At 44.4% G+C, this 25,509-nt stretch overlaps 1 protein-coding gene across 1 annotated transcript; it reads left to right on the top strand.

Annotated features, from left to right (window-relative positions):
- The first annotated feature begins 1,271 nt into the window (after positions 1 to 1,271).
- Positions 1,272 to 24,758, top strand: Ing3 (Inhibitor of growth family, member 3). Its single transcript, XM_084578016.1, has 10 exons — positions 1,272 to 1,776; positions 1,978 to 2,049; positions 2,804 to 2,904; positions 3,115 to 3,180; positions 5,108 to 5,204; positions 6,517 to 6,564; positions 9,967 to 10,241; positions 12,472 to 12,710; positions 15,357 to 15,555; positions 24,605 to 24,758. The coding sequence occupies exons 1-10, from the start codon at positions 1,647 to 1,649 to the stop codon at positions 24,719 to 24,721; spliced, it is 1,344 nt and encodes a 447-aa protein (XP_084434142.1). The 5' UTR covers positions 1,272 to 1,646; the 3' UTR covers positions 24,722 to 24,758.
- Positions 24,759 to 25,509: the final 751 nt, after the last annotated feature.

The following is a 25,509-nucleotide window of genomic DNA, read 5'->3' as shown; positions in this document are numbered from 1 at the left end:
GGGCACGTGTCTCTGTTGACGCTATTTCCAATTCTAGTAGGCTGTAGGGATCCGTATATTGTGTGAAACCTCGTTGCTGGAGGAGGTTCATTAAGGATCTCTCTTTAGCTGTGGTCTTGGCGTGCCCCTATTCTACGTGGGGAGCGTTTACGTCTTCCACAACTACTAAGGGGCTGCGTTTGGCTATGCTTAGGGCTTGAACGATGGCTCTCTGAATTGGCGGATAGCTAGCTTTTGGGCTACTGTATAGATTAAGCACGAATAAAGGTGCCTTGTTCCCTTTCGAAGGGATAATATCTAATAGTATGCATTCCAGATTCACGTTTTCGAGCTCGTGGTTTATGACCGTTAAATTTCTGTTTACTAGCGTGGCGGTATACGGGTCCTTTTGGACGTGGAGCGGTTCGAGGACCCTATAACCCGGCAGCTTCGGTCGATCACACCTGCATTCTTGTAGTGCGATAATATCTGGCGTTTCCGCTGTCTTTTGCACGTGAAGAAGTAACTCTGCTTTCTTTTTGAGAAACGATCGGCAGTTCCACTGCCATACTCATATGATATTAGGCGGGGCCATGATGCTGCTGTAGCTCTGGTGTTTGCCCCTGAACTTTTTGGGGAACTCTTAGGAGAATATCCTGCAGGACGTTGTCTATAATAGAGAATTTTTGGTTGAACTCTTTTTGCGTGGTTATTATGGACTCAAGTATTACTTCTAGCTTTTCGAAGCGGTGGTTTGTTACAGTTTCTAAGTTTTAAAAACGTTGGTTATTTATTGCCTCCAGTTTCTCAAAGCGCTGATTACTCTCAAGTGTGGGTTGCTCAACAGTTTCATCGAGAGTGAGCTGCTGACTAGCTACTGCTCGTTTCTTTCTAGGATTTGGACCCTCTTGTTCAGTAATGGGAACTGGGGCTATCGTTTCCTTTGACGCGTCTGTGTGTGTTGTGAGTGGCGCAGTGACAGCAGTCTTTTGAGACGCGTTCCCTTTCTGTTGCATAGCGTTCCTGTGATCAGTGCCTATAATTGAAGCTCCCGGGTTCTAATTATAGTGTTCAGCTATCAGAGCAGTGCATTGTTAGTGCTTACCGCTGCAAGTAGTATAGCGCCACAATCGCATGCGATAAAACAATGTCTCACATAAAGGGTTATATATTTGTTATTAAATTTTTAGAATATGCGTGCGTTTGCATCTTTATATATTGATTTTTTTCAACTCTATGAGATGTGCATTTACGTGAAATGACTAGTAGCGCCGTTGTTGGAGAGCGGCAAAGTTAGAAAACAGTGTTACGCAGGCGCGCGCTGGATATGTTCTGTTCCAACAGCTAGCGCGAATACATTACAAATACATGGCCGGCTACATTCCTTGAAACTGCGCCGGAGCAGCCAGAGTTGTCCGGCGTTACTCACCTGGTGCTCTCGTAGCTCACGAAGCTGTAAAAGAAAGAAAAAGATGGGGCACGCCCATGTTCGTCGTGTGTTTTCGAACTCCATGACAGTAAACAAAATGGCCGCCACTTGGTAGTGAACAGCATGAATAGGCGCATGTGCAGCTCCGACGGAACTACTACTGCCGAGGCCTAGAAATAAACGCCGCCCTCCGCCCATCTCAGTTACATTGTACTTTTTGCCGACATGATTGCTTTACATGGCTGTGGACTGCAGTAAATTGCCGTTTCGCCGCTACCTACTGAACTTCGTGCTTTTCGTCGCCGACTTCATTCAGACGAGTGTCCGCCACAGCAGCAAGATGCTCTACCTCGAAGACTACCTCGAAAGTGAGTAAATCTAGCATTTTGCTGCTAATAGTACTAGCATTTTCATTGCTTTAGCCAGCGAGTTGCCTGATGCTACCAATAAAGTGCGAGTGGCTGTCGTTCTGAGCGCGCGCGCGCGCTCTCGAATTTTTACTGCGCGACTGCAGTAGAGCTGTAGCAACTTTGAACTTCTGTTTTGCCCCCATGTTTGTTTCTTCGTAGTGATCGAGCATCTACCTCAAGAACTTCGAGACAGGTTCACAGAAATGCGTGAAATGGATCTACAAGTCCAAAGTAAGTTGTTTCTCAGCTACTCACACCGTTCAAACACCGGCTAGCATGGAACACGCACTGCTAAGTGCGATGACTGGAGCTGTAGGAAAAATTGTTATAAAGAAGCCGAAAAACAATGAACTGTAAAGCAGTAAGCATCCCTGGTGTTGTAAACTAAGCTTCAGCTGACAGTTATGATTTTAGTTCAGGCGCCCCGTACCAGTAACGAAAGCTGTGCGCGAGCCTCTTACTACTGCTCACCTCAGATGCAATACGCATCCTGCGTGAAGTGCGAAGTTATGTATAACTTCCAATAGCGGCTATGTTAGTTCGGGTCCACACAGTAAATTTTTAATTGATCTCTGCATTCGGATGCCAGGATTCACACCAAAGCACAATGTTTTTAGCTGCAGTATGTGTAACACATGTTACTAAGCAAAGATCTTAGATAAATTTGCTGCAAAACAAGACGTTGTTGTGTGAACCTTCCATAACTGCACCTTTCCATTGGCTGGCAAAAAATTACTTAAAGAGAACTGGTATCTTTTGTACCAAGAAGCATACTTCATTGTGTAATAAATTGTGCTTGCATCTAAATTTTATTATTTTCAAATGTGCATCATTTTCATGACGCATATTCAAGCCACTGATTTTCTTGTGTTATGCTGCTTGCCAAAAGGAATGCAGTTGGCTTGTGTGTGAAGCAAAGCCTGTTACAAAAGTAAAATAAAGGCAATGTTAGACTGAATTTTCTTTCTCTGTTGTTCCCTTTCAGATGCCATGGACAGCTTGGACGAGCGAGTGAAGCAGTTCTTTGCGAACGCCCGAAAGATGAAGCCTGAGCAGCGTGACCTGGACTTCGACAAGATCCGAAAGGTGGCCCCTGCACCTCAGAGCAGTGCTAACGGGCAGCATAAAAATAGCTGCACCGTCACATTGCTCTTTGAAAGGCTTTTCACATGAGAAGTGTGGTAGTACATGCCTTGGTTCGTTTTCACACTTTTGCCCTGCTTGTGCCAGACAGAAGCGCTTGGTGTCGATGTGCAGTGGAGCACCGTGCGTGCTTGTTGCATGTCCTTCTTGCAGGACTATTACAAGGCGCTTGAGGATGCAGATGAGAAAGTGCAGATAGCAAACCAGATTTACGACCTGGTAAGTGGGCAGCCATTCTTTTAAAACTTCATTGGGTGGCTGCATTTGGTCATTTTGCACATTTCCCTGCATATGATTCTGGAGATGAAATGATGCTACCTTTCCCGTTACAATTGAAAGGACATTGATAGTTTCATTCCTGGGAAAGTTGGATTGTTGGCCTTCCTTGTGAATCTGTTGACTATCATTTCTTATCATAAGTCATTTTTTATTGCCAAGGAACTTGGGGTTTAAATATTGTTTTATTTTTGCTGCTCGGCACAAAATTGGTATGCTGACGGTGATCTCAAGAGCAGTAAGGGTTCTTAATTGCTGGCTAGAGGTGGATGGCAGTGAGGTGTAGTCTCGGCAATCCCCATACGCACTAGTACTCAGGGGCTTATCAGTTTGTTCGTGAAAGCAGCCCTGGGAGCCAGTACTTTAATTTCACTATTTGGCCTTTGGTGGCTGCTTTTGCTAAAGGTAGCCTTTTTGTTATTATACTGCAATCAGTTTAATGTGGTGAACTTCATTTGCCCTCATTGCCAGTTAAAGAGTGATTCTTGTGTTCTGTGCGGAGTTCTGTGCGTCTGGACAATAAATGTGTGAAATTGTGCAGCTGCTTGTTCGTGTTCAAATTCTGTGATAAAGGAATATTTAGGTCATGCGGCTCTGTCAGAGCAATTTAACACTACTATTAATGGCTTTTTTTCGCGGGGCATGCAGTTGTAACATCTTCCTATTAGGTAACACAGTGATAGAAAAAGAAGTTTAACTTCTACCATTTAAGTACCCCGCTGTGGTGGTGCAGGGGTTAGGATGCCCGACTACTGTGCCAGAGTACGGGGTTTGATCCCGACCACCGATGGTTGTGTTTCAATGGAGGTGAAAGAAGAGGCATTCGTATGCTGTGCGATGCCAGTGCACGCTAAATATCCCCAAGTGGTCGAAATTACTTTGTAGCCCTCCACTATGGCTTCTCTTTCTCTCTTTTCACTTTCACTCCCTTCCTCCCTTCCCTTACTGCAGGGTTCAGGTGTCCACAGAAACAAGTGTGACAGATACTGCACCTTTACCTTCCTGTGAACCCCAATTATTATTATGCTACTGTTTAAATAAAATAATTGGGCCCTGAAGAGATGGAATTTTTAAAACTCTGATAAAGCTTTCATGGCGGCTATGAATTGGGTCTCAAGCACGTGATGTGTCAAATCTCGATGTTGCCCGCAGTCAGGCTTGTGCAAGCCAGTATGCATATGATTTCTTCTCCAGGAAGGCTTCGCTTCACGCTCCCAGGAAGTAATAATAAATTAAAGAACAACGCATTTTCACCATCAAAACCAACCTCTTTCACTGAACTTTTTTCCAATTTTCACTCAAGTTTTTCTCAACTTCTTATTCTCGGCAAAATCTGGCTTTCATGTGAGAATTTCATGTACCTATTTCAATCACATCAATACAAGGCTTAATTGTGCAAATTACAACTGTATTGTGCTAAAGGCAGTTTGTAATATGTTCGGCACCAGCCTCTGAAAACGATGAAGTAGGTATAAAAATGTCTCAAAATGTTACATGCTAAAGGTGTGACATTACTTTGGTTTGTTTTACAGAGTAGAGTGTTAGAGGGAGAATAGAATAATAACCATTTTGGGGCACTACCCTGTCATTCTTACTACCATGTCCAGCAGCTGTACAAGTGTTCAGTTTATTACTTTACGGGTGCCCTTTATATCAGGAAAGCATTCAACTATCTTAAAACTGAAAACATATTTGGAAAAAGAAATTTAAACTGATACGAGGTACAGTAGTCTATGAGGAAGCGCATGTCCCCTTATGTGACATCCTAATGCTTTTTTTTGCATTTCATGGCTCAAATATAGTAAATCTGCGCTTTGCTGCGGCAATGTATGCTCTGATATAGTTATGTCCTGCCTGTGCCAACCTCTAGGTGGACCGTTACTTGCGGCGCCTGGACCAGGAGCTTCAGAAGTTCAAGATGGAGCTGGAGGCAGACAATGCGGGCATCACAGAAATTCTCGAGAGGAGTAAGAACACCAATCCTTGTATTTTTTTCCTGTTAGTTTATTTGTTTGCATGCATCATTCTGGTGGTGTAGTGGTTAGGGCGCTCGACTGCACTGAGGACACGGGACGAAATCTCGGCCACGGCGGTTGCTTTTTGATAAACAAAAAACAAGGCACCTATGTTCTGTGCTATGTCAGTGCACATTAAAGAACCCCAGGTGGTCGAAATTTCCGTAGCCCTCCACTATGGAGTCTCTCGTAGCTCGAGTCGCTTTGGGACGTTAAACCCCACAAACCAACCAATCAAACCTCTCTTTTTGTTTGTTTGCCTAAGTCTAACACTGCTGCATTCCTACTGACACAAAAGTTAACCCATTTATTCAGTGAAAAAGATGCGCTTGTTCTCTCACCGTGCATATGAGGTCAAAACGCAGAACTGTTTTGGGCTGAGTGAATCAGGTATGTGAACAGTATATACAGACTCTGACCTTGGGTTTCTTCTTGAAACTGAACTTAACTGCATCCTATGACTCCCAGTGGTGCACTTGACGAACACAAAACAGAAAGGAGCAGATTACATAGAGCACCTTCCGTGGTATTGTGAGCACATGTACTTTTAAGAATGCTCACTGTAGTCGAAGTAAAACTTTCTGCTTTGGCTCAGTGGTCAAGGGGGCCCTACTGCTGAGCTGGGAGGCCCAAATTCGACCCCATTGTAACGCAAGGCACCTGTATGCTGTGCGGTGTCAGTGCGCATTAAAGAACCACAAGTGGTTGAAATTTCTCGGATCCTTACACTACTGCGTCCCTTGTAGCCCGAGTCACTTTGTGACGTTGACCCCCATGAACCAAGTCAAAACTAGTCAAAAGCACCCCAATTGGAGTCATGTTCATTGCATAGGGTTCTTGCATGTTTTGGAAATGTGGCAATTTGTGGTAATGGTTCGGTAAGTCAGAGGTGTCCCTCACTTAGTGATGGAAACCCATCTATGCACCTTTTCAACCACGCAAGCTGGAGCCACACTAAACAAAAAGTGTCATGTATCTCTCCCTCTTTATTTCCTTCATCTTCTGAACCTTGCAGAATGGTTCAGAGTAAGATCTTTATTATGCTTTTTTTCTTTCATCGTAACTTTCTCGTCCTCTTCGGCAACTGGCGACATGATGTGGACAGGAACAAACACTGTTTTGGGTGCCATTCGGCAGTTTACTTCACAATATCTTAAAATGGTGCCTTCGTAGCTTTTTATGATTAGAAAAGGATTGGGAGTACCTCTTGCTTGAGGATCAGCTCTTGTGTGGATTAACATTCAATGTTTTTTTGTTTCAATAGGATCTCTAGAGCTGGACAAGCCGCCACCGTCATCTGTGAAAGCTGAAAGTAAGTGAGCTTTTATCTACCAATTGAGGCGTATCTGTTTGGACCGCATGTGCCTCCATAGCATTTGCAACTTCATCTTGTGCCTTTCTTGCTTACATGGTGTACTTTTGACGTCTTGCAAGAGCGATGCACATTCTATGGTGCTGGTTAAAAAAGTCAGTCTTTCACTCATGAGAGGCCTCTTCCACACTAGCGCTGTCACTGACACAGAGATGTTTTCAGGAGTTCTTTCATCCCAGCGGGATTGCTGGCATTGCCTGTCAAAGCCATTGTACAAGCTACAATAAGAATCTGAATGTAGTTTTAACAGTTTTAAACAATGGCATATACAGTGTGTTAGGTCGAAAAGGGGTCGCTGTAACCTAAAATTAAGAAACGTGTAAAAACAATACGCACATAATTTCTTATTAACCCTTTCGCTGTCACGAACGTATCGGTACGTTTTCGCGTTTCTCCCCCACAGTGTCACTACATTCTCTATCGTCCGTTCAAAACTTTGCACCTAAGCGCGAAGCTGGCGTGTCTGGACTGGCTGCGCCATCTGTCAAATCTTTTTACAAGTTCGTATTTTTGCCCCACGCTGTGTTGATACGTATATATTGAAGAGTATGGAGCGACCGCGCCCACCTCCGCCACTTTCTTTGCTGTGGGGCGCGGTCGATCTGCGCGCGCTACTCTATCTCACCAAACGATCTTGCGGTGCGCGTGCGGTTACGTGTTCAAGGGTTGTTCTGCCATCTGCCGCAGTGTTTGCAGGTTTTTATTTTTATTCTGCTGGCACGTCTGCTATGACGCATCAATTTCAGGGGCGCGCGCCGCTGTTACCTCTTTAATACGTCAACACATGACTCGATCGCTGCTTTCGCTTTCTCTCGCCGCACCCTTGCTTGCGGCTAGCAGCAGCAAAAAAGGTTGTTTTAGCCTCTTTCCATCTCCCTCTGTCATCTTGATTTCACAACGTGCCATTTCTCTCCGTTGTGTGGGCCATCAAAAGTGCGCCTCCCGTACGCGCGGTTACTTTTGGATGGTTGACCGCGCGGGACCTTCGACTGTGCACTGGAGCGATAGCGCTTCTGATTATGAATACGAGCCGAACTTGGATCGGACTCTCAAGAAGTATTGAGCAGTTTTTTTTATATATATATTATCACCATTTGCCTCATTTATAGTCAGGGTGATGGTGATGTTAATTAACAACACCTGCAGAACACTAAAACCTGCATTTTCCATTCACTATGTTATTTGTATAGTAATCATAATAAAAAATAAATCGCTATGCTAGTTCCCTGATGTGCTCGTTCCCTGAAACCAAGCTGACACTGGGGGTGCATCACGGCCAGAAACCCGCCGCAGCGAAAATCTTAAAATTGTTACGCAACCATTTTTTGTGCAGAGTTCAGGGTGGTGTACCTTCCTTTCCCCAGAGGCCAAACCAACTAAAGATGTTTAACACTTTGCAAACTCTGTGGCAGTCTCTCAATGACAAAATTTCAAGGAATTAAAAGGCGCTGTTAAAGGCACCGTCGCGTCGACTCATGAGACGAAGCTGAAGTGGCCTCGTAATTTTTATTGTATGCACAACTACTCGGGGTTCTCCCAAGAAAATATTGAGAGGTGAACATTTCAGGACGGGGGAATGTGGGGAGCGGTGGTATATGAACTGAATAATGACAGCACAGTAGACGTCTCGAGAGGAAACGGTAGGGCAGCTTTTTTTTTTTCCGAACCCGTCTCTAGTGCATGACGTGACTGCAAATCATTTGTTGGCTTTGTGGGTCAATGCCTCACCAGTGCTAAAGTGCACGAGGTTTACGTTGGCCGCGCCCGAATATGGAATGCTCAGTAGCATCGCACTGTGGGGGAAAACGGATCGTTTTGAAAGTGTAAATGTGTCAGACTAGCAAGTGCTGTGGTAATATTTCACTAAAAGGGAAATTTAGCTTTTCAGAAATAAACAATAATGAATTAAAGTAGAAGAAGGAAGTGGCGGCCATATTGCAAGTACAGTAAAATCTCGTTAATTGAGCCTTGAAGGGCCCAGCAAATGTATTTGAATTCTCGAAAATAAATTGCCTAAAACCATTTGCGCCACAGCAATTTTATTTAATGAACTGCTGGAATATGGTTGTCTATACAGTTGATATAAAGCTAAGTGACGACGATTTCTCGCGGATTCGATAAGTGCTGTGTTTTCCGCACACACTTAGCAGTGTCAGACAGTCTCGCCGAAATCGCAAGTGTCACAGCAGCCCCTTTTTTTTTTTTTTTTTTTTTCAGTGCAACGCAGCAGCGGTGGTGCCTTGTTACAAATGGCCCCGTTGCATTTTGAAGAAGCTTCACCTCATGCATGGCAACTTGCACGGTGAAGCATTCTCAAACTGCAGTGGTTCAGCATACTTTAATCTGGGCAAATGGGGGACCTCTAATTGTCATTGCACCTGCTATAGCTCACTAGCCTGAGGTGCATGGCCACCATCATTCTATAAATCCAGGTTTGGGGAGGTGTATTCGAATGATTGCTGTCTTTGCGGGTCTTTCCTCAGCGCGATACCCTGTCAGAATTCACCGATGCAAGGCTCACCCACGGCCGAATCAAGCATCCAAGGCTGTTGACTTACTTGGGCGTTGGCCAGAACTGCGCTGCTAGTTCTAATTTGTCATATTAACGGGGATTGAATTCACAAAATTTTACTGGAGAAGATGGTAACAGGAGTAGACCTCGTAACCGTAAGCGTGAGCAGCACGATTGGTATCGGTGTGCCAAAGGTCACACACCCCATGCATAGCACATGCCAAACAGCGCGCTTGTGGAAGCTGGCATCTCGCGCTTGTAGCTTCTGCTGCATAGTCACGAAAGGTTGTCACCTAGTTAGCAAACTTGAGGCCCGAGATGTGGGTGGGTGGTCGGAGAGGAGTCAGAAAAACCACTGCCGCCCACCATGGGGAGAACCTTGGCTCAACTGCATCATTCCTTTCACAAGTCTATTTCCTAAAGGACATACATCTTTTCAAATATAGTTAAGAAGCCATTTGTCCGTCTGTGATGGCAGAGTCGATACATCGTGTCTCAATACTGGATAGGTTTGTGGTGGCTTGCATTCATGTTCTGCGACTTTTAGGTATGTTACAATCTTAATTATTTTGTGCCTTAAAATTGCTCCGCTGGCTTTGGCACGTCAAGATGTATAAATTTATTTGTTCGGAATGCTTCAGAGACCCATGTAATAGAACTTTACCCAATGGATGGACACCTCAATTTCCAGATGACCCATTCAGTGGGGTGCTTGGAATTAGCCACGATTGCGTTTGATGACAGCAGTGACGGGAATTATTAAGACATTTGTAGCCGGCGTGACCGATAGTCTGGTGACCTGAAACGCATTGCTGCGGTTTGCACCACAGAGCGCAAGCACGTGGCGACCTCTCTGGGTGGCTCGTCAATGAGTGGCAGTGGGCAACAGCCGGAGAAGCGCCAGGCCACGGAGCGGGTCCTCCCATTGGCTGGCGAGGTGTCGGGTGGGCGGCCTATGGCTGCCGCGGTGGGTGCTGCTGCAGCGGGCTCTGCGGCGCTGGCACCGGCAGACCGGCTGCTCATTCCACCTTCGGCCCTCACCTACGGTCTGGGTAGCAACGCCATTGCAGCCGCCGCGTCACAGGCCATCGCTGCCACCCAGCAGGCAAGCATTGTTTCACTTTGTTGATGGAGTAACAAAGACAACCACTGTTCAGCGTTTTGTTCATGGTGGAAGTGTTTGCCTCTTTCTGACTGTGTGTAAACGTTTGCTTAGCAGGAAGAGGTCCATTTATTTCTGAGAAGAATGGATTTAAAATAAGAAAACTTTCATCTTTCTTGCAGTGTCGCTTGATTTAGGCAGGATGTCAGTACATAAAAGAATTCTGGGGTTGCCATTTAGGAATGAATGGCAATGGAGCCTGGTCGTAGAGGGGTGCAAAAAAATAAAAGGTGCATATTTGAAGTTTGCGTATGACAACAGCCCTTGGCAGTGGCACCTGTATTCCCTCCGTGGTCTTTTTTTAGCGTACTAAAATGTCTTCCTGCCGTTGTGGCTCAGTGGTTTGGGCGCTTAACTGCTGAGTTGGGCAACCTGGGTTTCATTCCAACTGTGGCAGCCACCCTTCAGTGGGAGCGAAATGCAAGGCAACCGTGTACTGTGCGATATCAGAGCCTTTTGAAGGTCCCCACATAGTCTAAATTAATCCAGAGCTGCTCTCCACTACAGTGTCCTTCATGGTGTGTGCTGATTTGGGACATTGAAACCCACAAAACATAAACTAGAAGCTCTATTTTTGCCATATGTAGCCACTTTGTCGCTGTAACATTTTAATCTGTCGATGCATATTGACCTTATTTAATCCTCAGCACCCTTTGAACTCTGTAGCAATACTAGTTTCTACTAATAGCGGGATGCCTTGAGTGTGGTGCCCTAGAGATGAACAAAACTAGAGGGTAATCAGTGAGCCTCTACATGAAAAGGCATACACGCAGGGCATGCAGGGTGGAACACATTCAGAACCCACAAGTTAGTGCACAAAGATAAGGCAGAGTGCACCGATTGTATTTGAAACACAAGTACTGAATGTTCCTTAAGTCAAAGAAAGTTGAAAAAAAAAAAAAAAAAGCCTTGTTTCATTTGTTTATTTTGCATAGAGGAAGCATTTGGTGATAATTTCTGTTTTATAATATACTATAATTGGCTCTGTTAATTATCTGAATTTGTGAGAATTAATTGAAAGTCTGCATTTTTATGTGATGATTGACGCCAAACCAAAAGGTACAGCTTTGCAACAACTCTAGCAGCAGAATCCTTCTCTTGCCCTTGAAAGGTCGAGAAGAGTTTCCCTTCTTTGGTCTTGGTTGTCCTGCCTCCGACAAATGCCATCCTTCTTCTTCTTCTTCTTCTTTTTTCTTTTTTTTCTTTTTTTTTTTTTTTTTTTGCATCTCGCATGCAATGAGGACTTTCGATTAACTTTAACTAGTCTAAACAAGCACCCGACCCAAATGTAGTGGGAAACAAAGCTTTCCACCAGATGCCACCTCTGTGCGATATTTGGGCACAAAAATACCATATGATTCCTGAGCTAGATTATGTGTACTTCCATCCTGCGCTCACCCTGCAATAATCTTATCATTACAAGGACATTATTCCTTGTTTTTGTGTAAAAAATAATAGGACACCCCTTACATGCTTATTCATGCCTTTTGGACGCTTGTGGCTAAATGATCACCTGAATTTTTGCAGTCATTTACAGTGGCCCAAGTCTGGTGTCAATTGATAAGGGACAGAAGCATAAAATGCCTTGTCAGTGGTCCTTGATATATTCTGTTCTAGTAGAAGGTACTGTATTTAGAACTTTATTAAAGAAATGTTAGAACAGAGCTGGGATTTGGCTTATTAAAGCTACATCAAGAGTTGGAGATTGTCATCCTAGCCGTACAGGTACTTTTAAAGCCATTTTGTGAAAGCCATTTCTCGAGAAAGTGAGTTTTGCAACCATTGATACTTTTGGCTGTGAAGTTTTTGGAGAACTTTATGCTGTGTTCTTGTTTCGGCACGATGCTTCTTAGATCCAGAGTATTGTTGGCAGAGAGCAATCATACAGGTTTTGCTTCTTTATAAGCCTAAATTAATATTGTGGTCATGACTGTGCACATAGGCTGAATGCAAAACAAATTTTTTCATGCATGATTACCACTTGCTGCCCAATGAAAGTTGTTGTGAAGTGCAGATGAATGACGGAGCTATAGATATGCCCATGCCTTATAATTTGTTTGGCCTTTGCTAGAGCACTCTCTGTGTAGGCAAAGTGTATAAGGATTGCTTTCTGATTCGGACTGTATATTGAGCGTATTTTCTCTCCTCCCGCCTTCTACGTTGCCTCGTGCAGATGCAGCAGGGCCGCCGCACGGCCAGCCTCAAAGCGAGCTACGAGGCCATCAACGCCTCGCTGCAGAGCCTCACCTCCAGGGAGTTCACCATGGGCTCGAAGGACATCGGTTCTCTGACCTCCCTGACCCCTCCGCCAGCCCCAACCCCACCCCAGGTCATGGCTAACCCCACACCAGCTGCTGCTGTCGTGGTGCCCCCTGCAGCTGCTCCCGAACCAAAGCGATCCTCATCCAAGAAGTGAGATGTGTTCAGAAACGAATATGCACCGTTTACTGCACATCACTAGCTTTATGCAGTGTTGTAAATGTTTTGGACTTGCAAACGTAGCATAAAGCACGTAGCAAAGTGTAGTGATTTAATTTTTTTTTTTTACAGTGATTTATTTATTTTTTATTTATTTTTTATTTTTTTCATTTGGTGCTACTTTAGCGTGACGGCAGCATAAGATGAAAGTGGCAATTGAACAGTCGCAAGAATTGCTGCATAGCAAGTCCCACTGCCCGTGGCAGCCATCACCACCTGCTGCATGTGCCATTAATCACTGGCTGCAACGGCAGCCAGTGCTGAGGCCTGGATGCCATTGCTCCAATCTGCTCCCACGGTAGCTTGAAAGCCGCGGCTTTGTCAGCCAACAGTAGTGACCAGTGCCAGAAGACCAGATGTGTCCAAAATGGGAACTGAATTCTTACATGTAGATTAGGAACTCGAGTGTGCACACTCGCTCACAGCTTTTGGTTTTGTCTGAATGAACTGAAAGTTATAGGAAATTCTAGAATGGGTGTGAAAAATTGCCGAAAACCTTTGAATCGAAGTAATTTTATCTAATCGACAGCTATATCATGGGTTTCTGTGATTGAAACAAAATCTGTGTGAGATCCACCATGAACCCATGTTTAGTAGGGTGATTTACTTTATTTGCAGGGACGGGAGTGTTGAAAAAAAGGAGCTCAGAAAACGTAAAGATCTTTTCGCAGTGGGACACAGTGGCTGTAGTGCCTCTTCACAGAACAGCTGTGTTGCATTTTGAGGATGCTTCACCACAGAGGCCATGCGGGGAAGCATCGCTGTGAAGTGTGCAGTGCAATGAGTCCGCGCATGTGCGGCGATCATTTTTAATGTATCGGAAAGAGTATATGGATTCAGGTGAGGTATATATACATAGGCGTTAAAACTAGGGGTATGCGAATATTCGAAATTTTCGAATATCGAATCGAATATCATAATATTCGATTCGTTAAACGAATCAAATAGTGGAAATTGAGAATTATTCGAAACTGTTCGAATATCTTCGCAAATTTTCAAATAACTGGCACGAATTAACATCTCGGTTACCTCCGACCATTCTCGCGAGGGCAGCGTCAGCTCCGAGCAGGCACAGCTTGCTGCCGCAATAAACCTACGCGAGAAGCAGAGATCACCGTTTAGGGAGCCTACATGCTTCAGCGTGGCCGCAACACGGTCCATTCGCATGGAAACATTCTTAAAGATTGGACATATCACGAATCGCGGAGGCAACTTCTCGTAGTCGTGTCATAGTTCACACGTCTCTAATCTGCCGAGAAGTAACGCTACATGTTTATTCCCTAAAAATTTCATTCACTTTCATCATCAATAGTTGAGGTTAAGTTTATTATGCGAGTGGCGCATGACATGAGAGTTGCATGAATGTTGTCAGCTCATGCTCATACAACTCTCCACTATATATCTCAGGTCGCCTAGCGCCAGTTGTAATCGCCTAGCGCCAGCTAGAGGGGAGCACGCGAGCTAATTGAGAAAGAACGAAAGCAACGAAAGTCACTGAAAAGAAGAGGAAGATGAGATCACGCGCTCGGCGATAACTAGTTCGAAGAGCCAACAGCAGGGGAAGCGCAACTCTATGGCCTCGGGTTACTCGGACGCAAGTCGGACGAAAGCGTCGCTCAGCCATTCGTAATCTCTGATATATTGTATCATGCAATCTAGTTCACTAAATAAACTCGTTCAAACGTAATTGTTGTAGATAAAAACAACCAGCAACTGACAATGTGCGTAAAGATTAATAGTTGCGACCCCTAGCGTTTTCAGCGTTTTCCCGTCAGATCAGCGTTTTCCCGTCAGATCTATTACTCCACGAGTTATAGCGCTCTACCGCAGCGCTATAACGAATAGTAGAGCGCTCTATAGCGCTCTACTATTCGATTCGTATTCGATTCGCTGCTTTCACTATTCGATTCGTATTCGATTCGCTTTTTAGCTACATTATTCGTATTCGATTCGGTTTGGAAAAAGTACTATTCGCACACCCCTAGTTAAAACTGTATAACACCATTCTAAAATAAAACAACAGTGATGTGCCAAGCAGTATCCGAAACTGCGTGACTGACTGATGCAGATGCTTGGTTGCAGGCGCAGGATGGTGCGAAAAAAAGCGAAGCCAAAAATATGCGACTGAGCTATATTTCGGAAATGCGGAACTTCTTATCGCTGTTCTGCTTGCCATGGCGCACCACTGCTCCGTGTGATTGAGGTTCTGGGAGGCCTACTTTGGCTATCGCTGGCTATATTGGTTGTACCGCGACTCGATTGTCTGTCAACTAATCGGAGTCAGGCCTGGTGGTGTCCAAATATAGACTTATATTGGCAGGGACCACGCTCTTAGTTTGAGTTATCTGGATTTCCGAATTAACTGGGGTTTATTTAACTAAATTTTATTGTGCTAACCACAGAGCCTAAATGAATGCACTGAGTGGTTCCTAGCATCGTTAATTGTCTTGAAAGTTAGTAGGACCGCTTTGACGGGGCTGAGAGGACAGCAGTTGTTTCAGTCTGCTGAAGTCGCTTATCTAATGACAGTAGCTCGTGAGCAGATGATAACTGGTGGTAATCTCGCTGTGCAATTTGCAGGCAAGGCCGTGCGTCGAGCCAGCAGCAGCAGCAGCCTGCCCTGGCGCCCGCAAGCGAGGACTCTGGGGACTCCCTGCTGCTCCTGGGCGGGGGTACAGATGAGGCGAGTCTGGACTGGGGCTGCGATCCCAACGAACCCCGTTACTGCATCTGCAATCAGGTGTCTTATGGCGACATGGTGGCCTGCGACAATGACGATGTGAGTGGCTGGGCACATGCAGTGCTCTGTCCCATCGCTTTGTGATCAAGACAAAAGTGCGAAAAATGTAAAGGAGGTCAGGGGCAGGTGGCATTAGCCATAGGTTGAACGTGTTCACAGTCATTGCAAGTGTGTTGCACAGTCCAAACTACATACAGTTTAGTGTTCTTTCAGAATATCAGTGTCTTCGTGAACTTAGAGGGAACACCGAGTGAGAAACAGTGTTCATCGTCGCGTCAACCTTTGCAGAAATGTACTGCAGAACTCTGCTAATTCAGACTGCAAAAAAGTGAAAATGTTTCAGTCCTGAGTGATCGCTTGATCAAATTCTCGAGCAGTCCCCAAAAGCCTGCCAAAAGCCGTTTGCTTGGGGGCGTTGGTGAAAGGCTGGACAGTGTTTTGTCTTCTTTTTCAAGCAAAACTGTGGAAGCTGCCATTTTTTGCTGTTGCATTGAATGCGTTGGAGACTATCAAATACTGTTGATTAAAACTAGATAATGGGCATGAACAGTCGTTATTTCATTAGTCTCCTCCACAGCACTAAATTCTTAAGCCAGCTTTACTATTACTGAAAATAGCAGCGATCAAAAATCAATGGGACATGGGCAGCTGCAAATGCACGGTGAGGTCTCACCCTAATCGGTCCCAAGCGACCGCCAGGAACACTTTAAAAAAATGTTTTTTATAAATGATGGGATCCACGCAGAGCTTTTAAATTTGGCATTGGTACTCGAAAAATCACCTTTGCAGATTTTTTGTATTAGAATGTTACCATAATTATCGTTTCAGGGTTACTTTAATTCATGTGCACTGCCCCATACTGGGGTGCATTTCTTTCTTTGTACAGTGCAGTTATGCTGGAGCTTCTGTGCTTGTGTAGATGCATGTGAGGAGGCTTCACCACGCAAACCGCACACGGGTGACCTTATGTTTTCGGCACTTGATTCGCTTGTGGGATGTGTGGGTTTCGATCCCAGTGCTGCCAGGTACCCACCGTCATTACAGTGGTTGCTAGCTTTTCTTTGGCCTTCTGGCCAGCTGCTTGGCACCTTGGGGATGAACTGCTTAAGCAAATGGTCATTGACCTCACCTTACCTTGTGTTGGCTAAAATGACAAACGACACACAATGAGTACCGCGTTTCTGTGCACTAGAAGAATATAAATGTCACGGGAGTAAGGGGAAGCACTCATTAGCATTGAAGCAGCAAGGCAGTCATTGTTCACGGCATGCTGGCATCGAAAATAACGTGCGGTGCCTGGCTGTGGTGCGTGGAGCTGCAGCTGGCTGTTAGGTTTTGGCCTAGATCCAAGTTTGCTGTCTAGTTCCTTCACTCCTGAGGCCTTACGCCTACATTAGTTTAAAGTTGGTGCACATTGTTATACCATTGTGCACACGTCACTGCTGTAAAAGTGGATGTCTCCAGTGCCTCTATGGGCCAGAGGAGGTACGTATAGTGCCTCACTATATTCGCACTGCAAGCAAGTTAGGGGGCGGGGGGGGGGGGGGGGGGGGGGGGGGCTGAATTTTGCTCTGTCCAACCATGGTTACATGGTTCCTTTTTTGGCCACCAGTATACATCTGATGCGGTGAAAGTGGTGTGATTTTTCTGTCAGTCTTGGAGTGGATTGTGTGCTGTGCGATTTTTGTGGGTGCACAGGGTGTCCATTTTTCTCCTTGCCATGAGTTAAGAAGAGACGCCGAACAGTCGAAAATGGTCAAAAAATTGATTTTGAAAAAAACTCATTTTCGGAACTTTTATTCTTCGATTACCTGCACGCAACTTATTAATGCTGCATTCGGTCAGGAAATGCGATAAAATCTGCTTTCAAAACATCACGGCAGCCACGAAATGCCCCCCGAAAAGAAAGAATTTGTTCGAAATCCCCGCGCGTGCCGCGGGCGTTGCAGCCGGCCGATTGCCGCCATCTGGGGCTTCGTTCGAAGCTGTTTTCTTTGTGCGCAATTTACGGTATCTCAAAATGGCGTCACTCAAGTGGAGTGGCTGTGAGCGACGGTTTTGCGAAGGCCGTTTGCGATTTCTGATTGGCTGTCACGCTGCGCACTTTTCAAGTGCGCCGTTCCACGTTTCTCATTGGCTGGCGTGATCGGCACGTCTTTTTTTTTTTTTTTTTTCTGTTTTGTATTCGCCGCTGTGGCTGCTTCTTTGTGCGCGTCTGTGTTTTCGCTCGTCTTTCTCGACGTACCGCTTTGTGCCCGGTTTTTCCTTACGATCGAGATGCCGGAAAACAGTCGATTGTAAACATGCACTCAACGAGCCTTTGAAAGTCGTAAGAAACGAGCATGGAACAAAAGCCAGGAGCGCCGGCCACAAGCGTGCCGTCGGGACATGCGTTATGGTTACGATACCAGACTGGTTGTAGGGAACATCAACCACGCTGCCAGATGACGACATCGCGAGTTCATATTGCAGCACGAATTGCATTCTGCATCACGGTACATTTCATGTTGATGCCTCCGCCGCGTACTACTCTACGGCGGAGCCTGCGTTCTGTTGAGCGGTCGGCGCAAAGCTCGTTCTGTCGGGAAAGTTGACGATTTAATGCGAGTTTCACCTCGTTGCAGCGCGGATTGCGATGCCGATACAGAGTTGGTGATTGTGGACATTAAAGGGTTAAACAACCTTATCGCGCACATGAAGCGCGGAACCTGCGGCGAGGTCGCGAAGATGTGAGCGGTCAACCGCTCGAGCGTCACAACTGACTTTCAGGGCCACCTTGACTCCGGACCGCTATTTCCTCCAAGAAACCGTTTTCAGGGCTCAAAATACTGTCCTTGCAGCTGGACATCCTAACCCTGCGCTCTTGTTGACTAAAAGAAAAGTCAGCCCATACGAAAATATTTTTTGCAATTTCATTATGTACACATTTTCAACAGTTTTTAAAAAAATGTTTCCTTCGGCGGAATAAGACACTTTTTGTTTTGTTTTGCCAAAATTTTCTGCAGTCCGTGTCAAAACTTCAAATGCGATTTTCTCAGTATTTCAGGATGACATGTCTTTAGCAAAAAACGAAGAATATCATTGTGTATGGGAACTCTATGGCTTTTAATTCATGTGATTAAAAGCAACCAAATGCCATGAAAAAGCTCATTAATGGTGCATAAGAAATGATCTAATTACACTCTAGGCTTTGTAGAATAACTTTTGATCTAAAACCACCAGCTCAATTATGATTACATTTTTTGGAATCGGGAGATAAAAACACATCTGTATGCAAAGTGTCATGAGGTTCTACCCATAAATAAAAAAGTTAGTTTTAAGAACCTCGTCCCCCCTTAATAATGACTGGCTGTATAATAAAGCAGCTTGCTATGAACAATTGCTGTGTAATTAGTGCCACAATAACGTGGGTAAAGAAAAGGCTGAACTTGAGGAATGAATAGATTTAGGTGCCCAGGGAACCCTGAACTTCTGCAGAACCCAGCGGTCATAGTAAGAGGAGGGTGGCCATGTTAATAATTGGTTCACAGGAAGGGAAAGGTGCAGTATCTGTCACATTTGTTTCTGTGGACACCTGAACCGCGCCTGTAAGGGAAGGGAGGAAGGTGTGAGTGAAAGTGGAAAGAGGAAGAAAAAGGAGCCGTAGTGGAGGACTACGAAGTAATTTCGATCACCTGGGATCTTTTAACGTGCACTGAAATTGCACAGACAGCACACGGACGGACGCCTCTTCGTTTTGCCTCCATCGAAACGTAGCCGCTGCGGTCAGGATTGAACCCGGGTACTCCAGCACAGTTGTCGGGTGTCTTACCACTGCATCACCGCAGTGGAGCGGGTGGCCATGTTGTCTTAGCTTTTTTACTGCCTCATCTGCACAAAATCACACTGTGGCTCTGCTCGTAGATAAGGGAGCATCTTACAGAAAATTCGCGGACTCTGACCATCAAGGAGCAATGTTTTGTCACTGCTAGCTTTGCGCAATAACGACAGCACAGATGGCTGCTACTGAACAAGCGTGAACAGCCACTGTAGCCCATAAATAGTTGGGCAGATTCACAGCTGAGGGGAAGGGTATGCCACACTGCATTCTAGGTCAGGGCCTGTGGTTCGAATTCGGTTGCCCAAGTTGACCTTCGACGGGTGATGGAAACAAAGGCAGGCTGGCCATATTCCTGTGCTGGCAGCTTGTGCATATGTTTGCGTGCGATCGAGCCTCACAGGGATGAATGAAAAGTACAAATTTCTCAATGGAAAGAAATATTTTGGAGGCGCTGAGGAGGATCTACATCTTGTTCTTAGTGAAATTCAATTATTCAGCGCTTGTTGTGGGGCTGCATTGATGTTTTTCAGACATCAGACAGTGCATTTATTTTTTGCAAATTGAATTTTCATTTTCCTCTGTGGCTCAATTCAACACCATGACATCAAGACCAAGGAAGAAGTCATTGGTAGTGAACGGCACTTCTGCCTAGCCTCACAGGCCTGTGCACAGAATGAGTCCTGATACAGCACAGTTTACTTGTGAAAACAGCCAGTTACAGTGATAGCAGTATACATTGGTTTCATTTTATTTTGGTTTTTTACCTTTTGTGTCTTATGAAAAGGGCCTATTTCAGTGCTCATATAGCCCTTTGCTCCTTTTGAGTTGGCTTGTGTTGATAGAGTGCTGTGTTGTAGTGACACAGAGATCACTTTGGGAAAACAATTACTGTGTGTATCACTGCCATGTCACAACCGTGTTCTTGCAAGCTAATTTCCTTGACCTTGGTGTTTCATTTTGGCCCCAAATCTCTCAGGCTAGGCCACGTTGTCACTTATTTCAAAGTGATAATCATGGTTTCTTTTTCGTTACTGATTTCATGAGTTTGAAACTTGTTGCAGAAGAAGAAAAATTTGATGCTTGAATCAAATTTTTTCAGCAACAAATGCGTGTTTTGGGGCCAAAAAGACATCAATGCGGCCATCATCAGCATCAGCCGGACATATCCACTGCAGGGCAGAGGCCTCTCCCATACTCTTCCCAGTCCTGTGCTAGCTGCATCCACTTGACCCTTGCAAACTTCTTAACCTCATCCACCCACCTAACTTTCTGCCGCTCCTTGCTACGCTTTCCTTCCCTTGGAATCCAGTTTGTTACCCTAAGCTATCATCGGTTTTCCTCTCTACACACTACATGCCCTGCCCATGCCCTGCCCATGCCCATTTCTTCTTGATTTCCACTAGCATGTTATTTGTCTGACCCACTCTGCGCGCTTCCTATCTCTTAATGTTACACCTACCATTTTTCGTTCCATGGTCCTCTGCGTTGTCAACTTAAGTAGAACCCTTTCGTTAGCCTCGACGTTTCAGCCCCATAGGTGAGCATAGGTAAGACATAACTGTTGTATACTTTCCTCTTGAGTGATACCGGTAAGCTGCTAGTCATAATCTGCGAATACTTGATGCACTCCACCCCAATCTTATTCTCCTTGTTATTTCCCTTTCACGTTCTAAACCTCCGGTTCCTACCTGCCCTAAGTAGACATATTTGCCTACTACTTCCAGTGCTTTGCTACATAACATAAACTGCTGTTCCTTCCCGAGGCTGTTGAGCGTTACCTTAGTCTTCTGCGTTACCTGACTAGGTCATCAATTATTCTTTGCAGTTTATCCTCCCAGTTACTTAGCAAGGCAATTTCATCAGCGAATTGCAGATTACTGAGGTATTCTTCATCGAGCTTTATCCGTAACTGTTCCCATTCCAAGTCTCTGAATACTTCTTCTAAGCAAGCTGTAAATTATATTGGGGAGATCGTGTCTCCTTGCCTAACACTTTTCTTTATGGCAATTTTGTTACTTTCTTTATGCAGAACTATGGTTTCTCTGTAGCCACCATAGATGTCTTCCAGTGCTCGTCTACTCCCTGGTTTCGCAATGACTGTATGATTGCCGAGGTTTCTATTGGGTCAAATGCTTTTTCGTAATCAATGAATGCTATGTATAAGGGCTGGTTATAATCCGAGCGTTTTTCTATCACCTGGTTGATGGTATGGATATGATCGATAGTAGAGTACCCTTTCCGAAAACCTGCTTGATCCTTTGCTTGATTGAATTCCTGATTTTAGCGATTACCTTAGTAAACGCCTTATATGTAACAGATAGTAAGCTGATTGGCTTGTAACTTTTCAAGTTCTTAGCATCCCCTTTCTTATGAATTAAGATAATGTTTGGGTTCTTTAATGACTCCAGTAGCGTCGATGACATAAGGCATTGTGTATACAGGGTGGCTAGTTTTTCTATTCAACAAATCTGTAGTTACCTGATCCTCCCCAGCTGCTTTCTCCCTTTTCATAGTTTCTAAAGCTTTCTTAACTTCGTCACTAGCAGAATGTCCGACTGCTCTTCGCTACTGCCTATCTCATTATTGTCCTGACTACTTCGGCTACTATATATATCAATATAGAACTCCTTGGCTACTTTGACTATCCTGTCCATATTCGCAATGACCGTGCTACTATATATATCAATATAGAACTCCTTGGCTACTTTGACTATCCTGTCCATATTCGCAATGACCGTGCGTGTCTTGTCCCTTAGCGCATACATCTTATTTTTGCCTGTGCTTAATTTTTTTTCACTGTTTTAAGGCTACCCTCGTTCTTACGAGCATGCTCAATTTTCCCCATGTTATACTTCCTTATATCGGCCACTCTATGCTTATTGATTAGCTTTGATATATCTCCCAGTTCTATCCTGTCTGTTGGGTTCGAAGCTTTTAGACCTTGGCGTTTCTTAATCAAATCTTTCGTCTCCTTAGATAGCTTACCAGTATCCTCATTAACTATCCTACTGCCTACTTCTACCACGCACTGAGCAACGATATCTCTGAAATTATTCTTCATTTTCCTAAATTGTTCCATGTAGATGAAAATGTTTTGTGCGAAATGTATGATTTTGAGATCAAAATTTTTCTTGTGTAATTAGTATATGGTAGAAGTAATTGTAACCATTTTTCACTGTCGGTATTATGTGCGTTTTTATCCTAACAGTGTGTGAAATGATAAACTGCTACTGATACATGTTCTTAATTTCTAATGCCAGAATCTGTGTGGGGGGCAGGGACCTCTGTCAGGCTTTCACATAGCCTTTAGTCCCTGCCTCCTCTCGCTTGTACGAGGAATCAATAAACCAGTTCCAATACCAATTGCTTCTACGCTAAGGTCATCATCCTCGGTTAAAGTTGGATAGCTATTCTGTATCGAGATCCTGAATTCGTCCGCCCTCTCCCTCACTGCTAATCGTTGGACTTCTTCCTTACTAATCTGTTCTGTCCCCTCTTCAGATCTAGACTAATTTGAGACCTTACCATTCTGTGGTCACTGCATCGCACCTTTCCGATTACTTCTACATCCTGCATAATGCCGGGGTTAGGACACAGTATGAAATCAATTTCATTTTCAGTCTCCTGTTAGGGCTTTTCTAAGTGCACATCCGGTTCTTCCATTTGCTCAAAAAGGTATTCATGATTCTTAAGTTATTGCGCTGTGCAAACTCAACTAGTAACTTCCTCCTGCTATCCTAGAACCAAAGCCGTAGTCACCCACTGCCTGGTCTCCAACCTGCTTTTCCCTACCTTGTCATTGAAGTCACTTTCCCCATTGTCAATTCTACATCTTTGTTGAAGCTTTTAACTATGAGGACACTCATTATTTGTGCCAATACAATTGCGAAAGAGCTTCTTTCTTCCTTCTCCCTCTGGGTTCTGCCATGCCAACCACCATCAGGGTTCGCCCTCCGCTCTTCTGCAAATGGAGAGGGGAGATGTTCCTTTTCTTCACTGTGCGAGGTAATGCCAAGGTTATTGTTTGCTTCCAATGACCTTCGAGCAGCTTCAAGGTCAATTGGATCTTAAGCCACAACCACTTTGGGTAGCTATGCTCCCACCAAAAATCAAATTCAAAGGTCAAAGTCAAGGTCAAAGGTCAACTGAGTATATATATATATATATATATATATATATATATATATATATATATATATATATATATATATATAGTATATAGAGAGGTACACCACGCTCCTCAGCCGGCACCATCGCTTACAGTAGGTTTAAGCGAAGCTAAACGGTAGCAATTTTTTCAGCAGCTGGCAGGTGCCATGTTTGTTCCCATGGCAGTCCTTCCCTTCTTTTCCCTGGAAGAGGGGAGATTTTCTCTCTCTCCACTGTGCCACCTGACTCTTTTGTGGACCAGCTGTGGTCGGTGACAGGTGGCTCTTGCCAGGTGGCAAGTGTGTGGTACCAGATGTTAATGCTGGCTTTTTGTTTTTCTTAATGGGGACATTACGGCATTGTATAACAATCAGATGGAGTGCTCCTCACCGTTCCTTAGTGGGAAATGTCTGCAAGTGAATTTTATACTGGCGCAACGGACTGCACAGTGGTGGTACATCCCATTGGGTTGTTGTGCTGTATGCCTTTTGTTGAAAGTGCGCGTAACGACGGCAGATCTTTTCCAGATCATGGTGGTCTTGTTTGTCGTAAATGCACCCCTGGCATGTGCATGCAGTGTGTGATGATGACTTTATTATGGCTGTAGTGGAACATCACTTCATTAAATGCTGTCGGCAGAAGCATTGTATCATTTTCACTTGTCTCATTTTGCAATGAGCATTAGCCTCGCACAAAACCTCTGTAAATCGTGCCTGGTGTAGGCTTTTTGTGCTACTTATCAAGAAAAGGCTACTTGTAGGAAAAAAAGAGACCCATTTCTGCTCTAGAATAGTTACATATCTTCTAAAGCAGGTTTAAATTGCCTGCACTGTCCTTTTTACAGAAAAAAAAATATAACTGCAGCTAAAAATTCTTTCATAAAATATCACCCCGCCCCCACCCCCACCGTCGCTTTCATTGACAAGAATATTTAATTTGGAAGAAGAAAAAGAATCAAGCATAAAAGAGCCTGGCTGTAGGCCAGTTCGAGGGCCATCGTAAAAATTAAAATTTACAATCTAGGAATGAGTAGCTGCATTCCATGCCACAGTACCTTCAAATACAGGATGGTACACTTGTACTCTAATATGCATGATTTGTTTCTGGCTTCCCTTGCAGTGTCCATTCGAGTGGTTCCACTACCAATGTGTGGGAATCACACAGCCGCCGAAGGGCAAGTGGTTCTGCCCCCAGTGTACTTCGGCCATGAAGCGGAGAGGGCGCAAGGACCGTTGATTGCTTTGCAAAAATAAAGGACACATTGTCAGTGTTATTTGGCTTTGTACACTGCTTCCACACCTCAGCGTTTGCTGTGATCACACGTAGTTGACATGTTTTTTTTTGGACCTGCTGGCCGCTATAAGGGTATGCAGTGGACGAATTGCCTTTGTAGAGATGGCAAAATAATTGATATTGAAATACACTTTCTGCTTTTCGTTGCATCGCTGGAGCGGTAATGTCTTGACTTCTCTGAGTACTAATGAAAGTGACTGAGGGTAATCGTTTACTTTTACTGATTGTTGCCTCACACGGAGATGAAATCATAGTAACAGTCCGATAAGCCCAATTGCGGAGAAAGAAATGCACTTGATGGGATGTCAATCCATGGAGAATGCATTTCATACTCTGTCCCGTTATGCTGCTACACATTTAGTGCTCATTGACCAGGACATAGGATTTGTTATTGCCTGTACAAATATGCATATTTAAGGAAATGTTATTTATGTGAGTGCTTGTCATCCTTTGAGGAATGCTGTGAAATGTCAAAATCACAGAAGACTATCTTTGCGTACTCGCAAAAGCAAACTTTTGCTTCCTTTTGATTGACATGATGGAAAAGTCCTCGAAAGTAAGCTGAGGTGGATCTACGATTGCTGAAGATGAAAACTGAAACTGCATTTTTTTTTTCTTTTTATTTTTTTTTAATGTGTGAATGTGTAGGGCATGGAGTACTGCATAAATTTGTTTCGCTTGTGTAATAATGCAGCCTGCTGCTGTACTGATGGGATAAAGCATTTAAACCA

This window comes from Amblyomma maculatum, chromosome 9 (genome assembly GCF_055883805.1).
Source record: "Amblyomma maculatum isolate TAMU_Amacu chromosome 9, ASM5588380v1, whole genome shotgun sequence".
NCBI classification, from domain to species: Eukaryota; Metazoa; Arthropoda; class Arachnida; order Ixodida; family Ixodidae; genus Amblyomma; species Amblyomma maculatum.
The sequence above is the reverse complement of the archived record's forward strand: the minus strand, read 5'-3'. Positions and strand labels throughout refer to the sequence as shown.

Excerpts from the sequence above, each read along its gene's own strand:
- Ing3 (XM_084578016.1), top strand. The coding sequence starts at position 1,647 with ATGGCTGTGGACTGCAGTAAATTGCCGTTTCGCCGCTACCTACTGAAC. Across the intron at positions 2,905-3,114 it reads ACTTCGACAAGATCCGAAAG|GACTATTACAAGGCGCTTGA; the intron begins GTGGCCCCTGCA and ends TCCTTCTTGCAG. Across the intron at positions 5,205-6,516 it reads CACAGAAATTCTCGAGAGGA|GATCTCTAGAGCTGGACAAG; the intron begins GTAAGAACACCA and ends TTGTTTCAATAG.